The sequence below is a fragment of the Kryptolebias marmoratus genome, linkage group LG12 (assembly GCF_001649575.2).
Source record: "Kryptolebias marmoratus isolate JLee-2015 linkage group LG12, ASM164957v2, whole genome shotgun sequence".
Lineage (NCBI taxonomy): Eukaryota > Metazoa > Chordata > Actinopteri > Cyprinodontiformes > Rivulidae > Kryptolebias > Kryptolebias marmoratus.
Genome location: NC_051441.1, coordinates 22,215,402 through 22,227,894, shown reverse-complemented (window position 1 = coordinate 22,227,894; position 12,493 = coordinate 22,215,402). Strand labels below are relative to the sequence as shown.

The following is a 12,493-nucleotide window of genomic DNA, read 5'->3' as shown; positions in this document are numbered from 1 at the left end:
TCATCAAAATTAAACGAAATAAACATTTGAAATATATGAGTTTGTATGTAATGTATGAATATAATATACAAGTTTCACTTTTTAAATGGAATTACTGAAATCAATCTACTTTTTCATGATATTCTAATTTTATGACCAGCACCTGTATATGTTTTTCATCTGTGCCTGTGTGTGGTTGATTGGTTTTCTTCTGTGACTGCATGTAACCAAAATAGTTCATGAACCACTAGAGGGATTTTAATCAGAAAGTATTCATTAGATGTACATCTACAGCTGATTGTTTCTGGAGTCAACACGATTCAAGATAGCTGCCACAGCCCACTGACTTGAAAAATGTTTACAACTACAACAGCCAGTGTTACAGATATTGACCTAAAATTTGCTAAGTTTCTTTTACAACACATTATGAATACTAAGAGATTGTACAAAATCTTTGTTCAGAATTTTGCCATTTACTACAATATTTTTAGCCACCTCTTTCTGTCTTTTAGCAAATTATCTCATGAACCACTGTACAGATTTTTTAAAATTTTCGGGAAATCATCACTGGATGTACGTCTACAACTAATTAACGTCTGGAGCCAACGCCATTCTAGATGGTTGACAAAGCTTACTCACCTTAGACAGCACAAAAATGGCTATAATTCAAGTAATTTTTCTGATATTGTACTCAAATTTGGTGTGATTGTATCAAAGAGTTATTCAAAACACGCACTCTAAATGTTACTTATTGTGCAAGATCTTTGCTTCAAACTTCAACATTTCAGTCAACTCTGTTTGTCTGTTATCAAAATATATTGAGCTAAAATTTGATGTGATAGTAGCTGAGAGTCAAGCTCAACACATACTTTGAGTGTGACATATCTCAATATCATATAAAATAATAGATAACATTTTTAAAACTTTGACCAAAACAGCTACAGCTTTCATTTCTCTTCATAAAATGGTCAAAGTCTAATAACATCTTTCTTATTATGAGTTGATTCATTCACTATAGGAATGAATATCGTGTCTGGTCTGGTAAAGGGAAAAAACAGATTTATCTTATCACTTTTGTTTTGTATTTAAATAATGCAGAGCAGTAAACTGACAGTAACTCCAATAAATGTTTTTATATCTTCACCATACAAAACTGGAGTCTTATATGTTAAAGTGGATTTAAAAAATGTTAAGACTAAATTAATTTTTACAAATTATTTCAGAATGCATAACAAAATTCAGGCTGCTTTTTAAAAAATAATTCTTCATGTGCAGAAAAGAAAGCCACATTGGCCATTTCAGAATTTTCCTTTGGTTTCCTTCTGGTAGGTGGAACCGTGGATTAAATCTTTGCAGAAGTGTTAAAAGGAGCTGGGGAAAGCTCTCAGTCATGTTCCCCAAGGCCTTTTGTGTGCTGCAGAAGTATGTGGTCCCTGATCATCATCTGCTTTATACAGATGATGTGGTTCTGTTGGCGTCTTCAGGCCATGACCTTCAGCGTGCACTGGGACAGTTCACAGTCGAGTGTTAAGCAGCTGGGATGACAGTCAGATCCTCTAAGTGCAAGGCTGAGATTCTAAATTAGACAAAGGTGGAATGCTCCCTCTGGGTTGGGGTGGAGTTACTGCCTCAACAAAGGATTCAAATATGGTGGCATCTTATCCAAGGATGGAGTGAGAGATGGATCAATGGATAAGGGTCCTATTTGCAATAGTAAGTTGTGTTGCTCTGGTAATACTGGTGAAGAAAGAGCTTAATGCAAGATAAAGCTCTCAATTTACTGGTCCATCTATATTTCAACTCTCATCTATGGTCATTAAGTGTGGATCATAAACAAGATCCCAGGTACAAGCTGCTGGGGGACAAAGTTAACTTACAAAAATTAACCTCAAAACTCTTATTTAAACTAGTTTTAATTATTTAGCTAATTAATTAATTGTTCTATATTGTTTGTTCTACTTTGCTTTTTTTGCCACAAACAAATTATGGAGAATTTTTGTTAAATTTACCATAAATGCAGTTTCTAGAAAAACATAAATGCAAAACATATGTTGGACAATATCCTCTGAAGTAATTAGAAGGTCAAATTTTCTCAAAGCAATTCCCCCCATGAATGGCTTTAAACTGCTTTATGTATAAAAAGATTCAGAATGATTGTACAAACTTCTTTCCCATTGCTTACTTTGCTTCTTCATCTCTGGCTATAAGAAGGCGCATGTGATTGGTTGCAGAGGCTGCTCTCAAGATGTCCACAGCTCTGTGAAACACACATGTACAACAACATGTTTACAGTACTGATCTGTGATCAGACAGCTTCTACAGTTTTTAGGAGGATTACCTTTCACTTGTGACTCCAACTAGGCTGTCCCCATTCACCTCCAGGATCTGGTCTCCTGATAATAAGTTTCCTGTGAAAAGCAACAACAAACCACCTGTCAGTCCTGTAGCAAACACTGACTCAGCTGGTTAGATAAATAAGTTGCAGAACTGTCCTCTTGGCACCAACAGTGGTTTCATCTGTGGAAAAAAGTAACAAGCTAAAAGAAAACCATGTAAAGTTTCTTTTTAAACTTTAAATAGCAGTTCTCTTGTCAAATGCAGATAGAAGGACAGCTATATTTTGAAAAGTTGCTGACATTAAATCTGAAACAATTTATTGTGCCCAGCAGTGATTTTCTCCAGCATACCAGTTGTTGCAGGATATATGTGAGTAATTTACTGTTAAACTCTAATATCATACATCATACGGTTTTATTCTTTTATTTGATTTTTTATCACTGTACATCCAATATTTAATATTGGAACAATAATCGTGCTATTACCTGAATGTGTGTGTGCGGAGCATAAATCAGGTTTATAAATGTATCAGTCCACCGGACAAGCTGATCATGCATCCTGATACATTCAGCAGCCTCAGCAACATCTGCACACACCTGGTCCATCTGTCTGTTTACCTTCTTTTAATGAAACAGACTTTTTGTTCCTGCTTATCATGAACTAACAGAGCTTTAAGGTGAAGACGGGTGCAGACAGAGAGACCCCGCCCCCTTGCTGTCCACCAGAACCACCTCATCTGATCCGCTCCAAACTCCTCTTCCCATAACGTTTTGTTTTTAACTGACAGCGTTTCAAGATGCACGCTGAATTGAAAACTGAAACATATAGTAGATCTTTGTAGATTATCCTGAATAATCTGTTGAAGTGATTCTTTCAGACTCTGCCTCACCACACAAACTTTACTGATTTACTTCCTGTGTCACTTCTTACAATTATTTTAAAAAGGAGTTTGAAAATCAGAGGAGCTTCCTTTTTGGAGCAGGACAGCAGTAGTCTTTTACTAAAGCTCCCACTGGTGAGTGATGAGAGCGTCTGGAAACTCCTGCTGCTTCCTGCTGCTACTAGTAAACTCTTTAAACTCACTTTTTTTAGATGTTCTATTAACTTGCTTATCGTCACCTTCTTAAAATAATTGCCTAAGTCATTTTTTTTCAAAAATGATTTTTTTTGCCTAAATCATCTCTACAATCAACAAATGGTTCAGTTTTTTGTGTTTCCTGAAAAATTGCAAAAAATGACTTAGGCAATTATTTTAAGAAGGTGACGTTATGTTGAAAGGGCTTGATTTCATCCTTCCTCCAGACAGCTATGCTGAGCAGAATTTGCAGTAAGTTTTACTTTGCAGTTGTTCAGACCTGTCCTTTAAAGCACATTTTAACCCTCTAATTGCAGTGTTAAATACAGGTCTGAACTGTCTTAATGCACATTTTAGTTTCATGTTTTAGAGCTGTTGGACCACAGCTGTGGATCTCTGTAAGGTATGTAAGGTAGGCCAATCACAGACGAAAAATATTGTAGCATAATATTTTCACATAATTAAATACAGTAGGGATGTTTTGTTCACAGTGAAGCTGTAAAACAACTGGCAGTGCACGGCTCTAACAAACAGTGGCAGAGCTTCATGTTTGCTCTGTGAAGACAGTGATCATTTTGTTTCTTTATGTAATTAAGCTTATCAAGAGAGAACTCAATAAAAATGTCATTTAAATGGATCTGGACCATATTAATTTCAAAGTAATAGCACACTTCAGATGTCTGGATGTATTGTCATTTTTACAGAACCAGCAGCCCTGCTGATGTCACTGACAGTCCTGAGTGGGACGTGGCTGTGTGTGGATCTGCATACAGCGTGGGTCACTGACATCCAATCACTAAATATTACACAGTTCACAGTTTACCACTAAATGTGAACAGAGGCATCAGCTCCATGTGTAGTTGGATCACCTGAAACGGATGTGAACAGGGCCTGAGTCACCACGGCTCACTTTGAATTCCCTGCTTCCCTTTAGTTTCCTGGTGTTTATTGGTGGCTAACAAATAGCTTTATGGTGCATTACTGCAACAGCTACATCCAACTAAAACAAACTACTATGTCACAGTTGACATTGCTCCTCTGAATTTGACTGCAGCAAAGGGGGATCAGTACTGTGGGATCAGAACGGTTTTATGAGGATGGTGTTGGGGACCTAAAGCATGAGATTAATTTGTGAGGTAAACTGAACTTTATTCTGGAGTTTGGACCTGATTGCACTTTTTTCCTCTTCAAGTGAACACACTTCCCACCCTGCACACAAACCCAAGATACTTCCCCATTTTCTCTGGTATCAAGGAGTTTACCCCAATACTAGGAATTGCACTGGTTTTCTGCTTCCTTATGTGTTTAAACATAGAGATGTGTGGTATCCACAGAAATGTCAGAATCTTGTCTAAAAGATTATCTACAACCATCAAAGACACTTAAAACACCTTTCCTTCATCTCCTTCAAAGTTAGCTGCTTTGTGCTGCCTCCTTTTTGTTGAACTCAGCGTGCTCTTTAGGGGGAAATCTCTGGAGATGCTTGATGAAGTTGTTAGTGTTATAGCTGGAACTTTCATTGCCATCCCTTGGAACAGTCGCTGCGCACGTATCGCACGTAGCTGTCGAATGTGTTGGCTCAGGTAGTGTGAAATAGTTCCAGATGGCTGATCCTTTCGCTCGGCCCATTTTGGAAACAATCTGTGAGTTTGCTAGCGCACAAGGTCGCTCAGAGCACAAAGCATAGAATTAGACTGAATAGATCTGCCTGTATGGATCTGTCACATTGTCACTAATACCCGATCAATATCGAGACCGATACAAACATTAATATCGGATCGATGCATCTCTGGTTTAAGTATCCTGCTCTTCATATGATCTGTTGTCCTCTGTACCATGTATCCGACACATGATCATACATCCTCCACGCAACTTGTGGACTACAAAAATGGCCCTATGCCTTCCTTTGTCTAGGGTTGATGTCACAGCTGCCATTGTGTGACCAGACCTTACTGACCACATTCTGTCTTCTTTGTTCCCTTAGTTGTTTCATAATTAGTTGTCCTCTCCATTCACACACACCCTCGTGATAACAGTGAGATTCTTTGTTGTTGATTAGATATTTTGTATACATGATAGTCTAGTAGACAAAGGTGTTTACTGAGTTAATAACACTGGTTTTAATCATTGTTGTTTACCAATAATAAATCCTATTAAACTTTTTCAGAAATGGTTTTTCATCATTGTGATAACTGCTATTCACAAAGGTGATTGCTCAGATTCTCACCTTCCCTTTCTGTCCTGTAGGTCTTAAATGTGTTCAAAGTTGGCACCACTGACCAACACACAGCTGAGACTGACAGGAGGACTTAATTATTAGTTCCTGGTTTTCAATAATCATTAATATTCAATAATGAATAACTGTCTTTAGAACTGTATTAATATTTTCTAATTATTAAGCTAGCTCCTACAACTATTAATAATATTAATATCCTCAACAGCAGGTACTGGGACACATTATTAGAATTGATACCCAGTACTGGTGTTGGTATTAGTGCATCTATATTAAATAGGTTTTTACATTGTTAGACAGATCTGCAATCTGCATCTTTCCCTGAGGCTAGCAACAATACTTATATTTTCCCAAATTATCTTTATGATAACAGTAGGACACAAGATTTTACTCTCAAACAATCATTTTCACAAATAAACATTTTTGATAGACATTCTGACTCTAAGCAAGGATATTTCAGTCACTTGCAAGTTTCAACCTCAGCAAAATCTGATATTAATACAATGATACCAGAAACCACTTCAATTATATTATAAGCACATCACTTTTTCACATGCAGTACATGCACTACTAGAGAACAAGAAAGTCCACCCTCTCTCAGGTCCAGGGTTTTCTACAGCAGGACAAAATAAAGTAATCTGGGGTCTCATTTATAAAACTGCCGAATGGACAAACTTGCGTACGTCACTTTCCATGCAAAGTTTGTGATCTATAAAACACAAACTAGACGGGAAAATGTCTGGTCCCTCATGCAAAATCGGAGGCATGCGTACCATATACGCTTGTTTTGGAGACGGGGAAACTGGCGACAGATGGTGAAGTAGGAAATTGAAGCCACACTGATTACTGATTATTTATCCATCCATGATTACTTTAATTTCACTCCATAATCAAACTTTAATCTTAGATCGACTTTATCATAAGCTTTCAAATCAGCAGTATTATTTATGCTTCTGCTGGCGAGCCATAAGGACCTTTCAAATAAAAAAGGCCTTTAAGCCAACTTAAAGCTTAAATAAAAGTTGATGCAACATTTCAAAGTTTCCTCCCCATCACATTCCTCTCCCTGGATGATCACCTGGATGATGTGTACCACAGATTAACACACGAGGGAACAGTGGCTCCCTCCTCAGGCGCTGCCTCCTAACCTCCTTTCAAACCCACAGAGCCCAGAGGAGGCGCGCTTTAATACCGCTCAAACCCGTGCACGCTCTCTCACAGTTTCATACCCGATCAGTTTTTGGCAGACCATCACTTTTCGGCCATACTCCTTTCAAAAGGTGTTAGTTCGGTAGGCCCTTACCCCCACCTATAGCTGACATCCCCTGGCGGTGGCCGGTTAGTTGCTTTTTTTCCTCCACTCTAAAGTCTGACCACTTTTTCTTCACCTCAGCCAAGGTCCTCTCTGTCCCACTCCCAGCATGTTGCCACTCACAATGCTTCCTTTTATTTGTAACAGCACTACTGTGGCTCCTAAAATATTTTTTTTGTTCTCCACCTCATCACCAGTACATCGATTTCTGCCTCAGTGAAATTTTGTTTCTTCGCTCTTTTCTCCGTGGTTGCCATTGGTAACCATGAAATAACATTGATCATCTGGCTCATTTAAATACACCTTCACATTCATGAGGTGCTTTACATCAACCATTTACAGTTGAATGTGGGTGTGTGGAGGGCAGAACCTGAAGTGGGACCTTGTAGGTACAAATGAGATTTATAAAGGGAAATTGCTTGCTGCGAAGTGTGCAGATGGTTTTATAAACCTGAAGGTTTTGGTGTACGTCATTCTTGCTATTGGGGCATACATACACTTGTAGTATGCATGCTACACATTTTTTTTATAAATGAGCCCCCTGGTTTTTATCAGGTTCTAAAATTATTCACCTCTAATCTTAAGTGTACAGAAACACACAACAGAATCCACTATGTCTTTATTATTAAACAAATACAAAGCCAAAATGGAAAAGCTGTATGTGAAAAATTGCATCCACAGTATCTGCCAGGTCTGAGCATCTCTTTAAAAGCAGGAAAAAGACATCAGCAATGACCTTAGAGAAGCAGCTGTTGCTGCCTATCCATCTGGGAAGGGTCAAAGGTCATTTCCAAACTATTTGGAGTTCATGATTCTACAGAGAGAAAGATTTTTCACAAGTGGAAAACATTTAAGACAGCTGTCAGTTTTCCCAGGATTGGACATCCTAGCAATTTCACCCCAAGGTCAGACCATGCAATGCTCACAGAAATACCACATCTCAAGAGCTTCATCTCAGACTCTCCAGGCTTCAGTATTTTAGGTTAGATGAAGAGAGGTAGATTCTTCCATTGGTGATGTCTTCCAGCATCTCTAAAGCAGCTATTGTTTCACAGTTACGGGTGATTTTACTCATTATCTGCACCTCGTCCACCTTAGGAATCATCACACATGACCTTTTCCAAATTACTATGCTGATCCAACACAGTTTTCTTCTCAGTGTGAATGGAAGCACCCCCACAGTTCAAATACATTTTATGTACTTCAGCTGTCTGAGCACCTCACAAGTGTGCAGTCACCAATGCACACATGACAAAAGTAGAGCAAACTTTACAGTTTACACTGTTTCATCATTTTTTAGGCATGTTATATGTTATGTTGTCTGAGGTTAAATGTGGTTCGGTTTTATCGTTAGGGTTAAAACCTAAAATGTTCAAACTCATGGGAAAACATTGTGTTCAAACGCCCTTGAGTTCAGAAAACCAAATGGATTCATATTCAGTGTATTCACACGAGTTTCAGTACTTTGTAGTTTAGCTGAAAATGTTTGCACATTCTCACAGCAGGTCAAAAGTCTGCGTATATTTATGCACACTTTCACACAACATATATTTTTAGACATCCCAACGTGTATGTGGAACATGGTGTACCCAACCTTTTTGTGCAAACTGTACTATATGTACAAGCAGCTAAAAAGGAAAAGAAGAAGCTGCAGCTCATCCAGCATAGCCTTTGTGAATTCCTAGGCATGTGAACGGCATTTCATGGAAAATTGTCTTTTTCTGTTTTTCTCTGTGAACATCTTTAACTTACTCTGAAAGTATCATCAGATTCTCTCAAAAAAGACAAATCAAACATTAAGCTTCACTTGAAAGGCTGTGTCCTATATCCATCATTTATGGCACACACAAAGTAGGCCATGACAATGCAGTGAAGTGTTTTATTTATATTGTACTCACAAGAGAATCCCCAAAAATACTTATTTTGTCACTCCAGAGATCTTCAGTCTGACAAGTCTGACCACTGCGTCAACATTCACTTCTACGTTTGGCTTGTTTCTTCTTTATTTATGTATGGAATTTTTTTGTCTATTCATGCACAAGATGACTGGAAAACTAAACTTCAGGAAAAAAAACTGTGACACTGACAATAAAAGTGGCACAACTTCATGAATTTTGTGGCCTAATGCTTGAAGAGAGAGTCTACTCAATGTTGAAGTGATGTTCTGTCAAATTAGTAGTTAGTACCTTTTCACAAAGCCTGGAGAAAAGGACAAATGTCTTTGTCCAGGCTGGGCTAATTGCTAGCCAAACAAGATCCCATTGTTTATAATTTTCAGCTCTTTCTCATAATGAACATAACAGAGTGAAATAATGCAACATTAGCTAATATTAAAACTTTTGCACGATACTGTTTGTTTAATTTGTTGCTGTTATCTCAACTCAACAAAGTTTGTGTTCCTACACAAATGTATGTGTGCGGAGCATGGATAGTCCAGGTTTATGCCAATGGTGCCGAGGCTGCTGAATATATCAGTCCTCCTAAGCAGCGTGTCTAGTTAGTCCAACAGGTTAAGAAAGTCCCAGTGGACTAATACATTTTCAAATGTTTTGTTTGTACCTTAAAAGGTACATTTTTTACATTCTAAGGTACAAAAATATCCCTCAAGGTAAGCCAATATAGCTTTTTAATTATTGTACCTTCATCTTCTACTGTGTACATGAAGCTCTTCTTTCCTTCTGAGGCAGCTGGTCATGCTCACTGTGACCAGAGTTTTTTCACACAGCGGATTTGACTAAGTCAGGCAGGTCTTTAGGCTTCTGCATGTTTTTCTGAAGCAACCATTCAAGAATTGTTGATGTAGTGTTTAGGTAATATCTTCATCTGCTTCTTTTCTGGCAAGGCAATTGGTAAAATGCAGTTAAATTAACCTGCATCCACTTCTAGATGGGGATGGTGATCACCAGTGACTAACATATTCATCATTTAGTTCATGTATACATCTAAAATGTCTGTACTGAGACATCATAAAATGAAATGTACCATTACACTCATGGGCGCCTAATTATGGAATAAAATGGAGCAGCAAAATGAGGGATGTGATTGTTTCTACATAAGGGCAAGCAATGTTCTGATTGACAGTCCAAGGTTATTCATCTTTAATTTAGTTTAGTTTTTTTTTAACTATGGTGAAATGTAATGATTTTTTTAGGCTATTTTAAGTACAGGCCAAAAATAATTATCTACAATGAGTTTTAGGTTGATGTCAGTAAGATCAGCGTAAGGGGATTTAAATGACTCCTATTTATAAACTTGTGGGTATTTTGCTCCTAAATAGTGTGATCTCAGTGTTTTCACTCTTTTCTGACTGATTCATAGTCTGTCAGAGGATTCAAGTATAAGTTTAAATTCCCTCCCTCTCTACATAAATCAATGGGACATTGACATTGTTGAAAAACAAAAACAAACCTCAGGTCTTTCAGGTGTCAACTCACCTGAAAAAAATAAATGATTCACATAGTTTCTACTTTGCTGCTGCATGTTAATTTTTCTAACAAGTTTCATTGTAATTACTTATCTCATGCCTAAAATAAAGCTCATGTGACGTGATTGTGTGCAGGATAGTAGGCAGGACTTAAAGTGACACATCGCTAGTGCATAGACTCTGGTTCAAAAATACAACATGGCAGCTTCTATAAACTAGAATCTTGATGCAACAACATTATAAGATGGGATGCATTGTTTGGTATTCTCTTATTACATTTTACAGTCTAACTGTTTAAATCCAGTATTACAAACAGGAAACCCGTAGCATACCTTTAATGTCCTTTAAATGTCTGGCTAAATTGGAAAATCAATTTGGAGCCTTTTTTATATGTTTGTTATTGTTCTATGTGTTGAAAGATAATGCAATTATTTTCCTTACAAAAACTTTCTCCAAAAGTGTCTTTTCCCTTTGAGATGCACAATATGTTTTTATTCCTTTACTTGTACTTTATCTTTTTTTTTGCAAATTGGACAGAATGACTTCATTGACAAAAAAGCTCTACTAACCATCAATTGCAGCAAGGCCACCAGATAAAACCCTTTTGACATAGACTCCAAACTCTTCTCCAGTTTGCTCCTTCACCCCACCAATCACTTTAATTCCTGTTGGAAGAAAAAATGAAAAAAGTCCCATCAGCGCAGAACATTCAGTAGTTTTAATCATTTTTGAAATCATGTTGGAACCAAAAACTAAATGTTCAGGTGAACATTAATTCAGGTACATACCATTAATAAGAGTTCAGTGAGATTTAGCTCATGCACTAACCATGGTTTCACTGTTTTATATGTTTCCCCATTTTTTATTCAATAATAACATCTTCATCCATGTAATTCTAATCGGTGTACATAAATGCATAATGATAACCAAGCACAGATGGGATTTTAAAAATTGTGAACTCAGGGAAGCTAGGGGATTGGTCAACAGTTGTCACAGTCCCATAGTAGTCTGCTGACAGAAGAAAAGTGACAGGATAAGTCAGCTCTGAGGTCATTCTTCATCTCCATCATTTTGTTTATTTTAAAAACTAAGTCTGAATGTGATTTAAAATATTATGATGTGAAGACTGTTTACATACCCTTGTCCTGTCATTCACATTTGCTATAGTGCTATTTTCTATTGTGCTTCAGAGAGGACAAAAATATAAAGTGTCACTGCTATAGTCAACTACAAGGGCTAACTGTATATCTAATTGTTCATATGAAACAATTCTACTGATTTAGAAAATATTTATTGATGAATTATTACCTACTAGGGGTGTAACGTTACATATAAGTCATGGTTTGGCACCTCAGTTTTTGGGTGACAATTCAATGCAGATTTTGCACAACAGGAAAAAATAAAAATGCCAAATGTGAATTTTTTCCCCATTTATTTTAAACAGATAATAAATCTCAAAAAGACAGAGAAAAAATTATTGCTAGTACCTAGACTCTGAAGAAGCAGACTGTGTTACACCAAGGCAGGATTTATCAGATGGAAATGAATAAATTAAAGGAAAAAACTGTTCTTTTCATCCAATTTGAACTGTAAACAGTCTTTCACACTGTGTCAAACAAAAAAATCAATAAACTTCAAAACTAAAAAATAAAGAAAAGAGTCCAAAAATGGTGTTTGTTTCATTTAATTTTACCTAATTTGATGCATAAAAAACAATACAAAACTGATATAAAGCAGCGGTGGGAAATCCGTGTATCATTCGTTCTTTCCATTTTCAATTAACTATCAAAAATCAAATAATGAAAAACGGACTGTTTATTTTGTTTTTTGCTTTTCATTATAACACCAAAAACAAAAAAAAAAGCCTGTTTTTTTATATTTCACTTTTAGGCTAAGATCAAAAACACGAAATGGAAAAACGGGCAGGAGGACAGAGTTTGATTTTAATATTTATTTGGTCGGGTTTAGGTGACCTGGAAGTTTGGTTTGGAGCGCTAACAAACAACAAATGTTAGCTTGTTACAGCCATCATAGACATTGTTCATAGACACCTCGGAGACTGGCGCTGTCTGTTGGAGCTGACGAGTCAGCACGGCCGCCATCTTGGCTGGGTCCTTCACGCGTCCCCCAGTT

At 37.1% G+C, this 12,493-nt stretch overlaps 1 protein-coding gene across 8 annotated transcripts in view; it reads right to left on the bottom strand.

Annotated features, from left to right (window-relative positions):
- Positions 1-12,493, bottom strand: part of si:dkeyp-72e1.9 (syntaxin-binding protein 4) — a 129,873-nt gene that overhangs the window by 90,108 nt on the left and 27,272 nt on the right. For all 8 annotated transcript variants that reach the window (XR_005233852.1, XR_005233853.1, XR_005233855.1 and 5 more), the window contains exons 3-5: positions 10,930-11,025; positions 2,318-2,387; positions 2,162-2,236 (exon numbers count right to left, since the gene is read on the bottom strand). Coding sequence is in view for 3 of the 8 variants with exons in the window: in XM_037978726.1 (XP_037834654.1) it covers positions 2,162-2,236; positions 2,318-2,387; positions 10,930-11,025 (241 nt within the window). In the remaining 5 variants the exon portion in view is untranslated. The remainder of the gene's footprint in view (positions 1-2,161; positions 2,237-2,317; positions 2,388-10,929; positions 11,026-12,493) is intronic.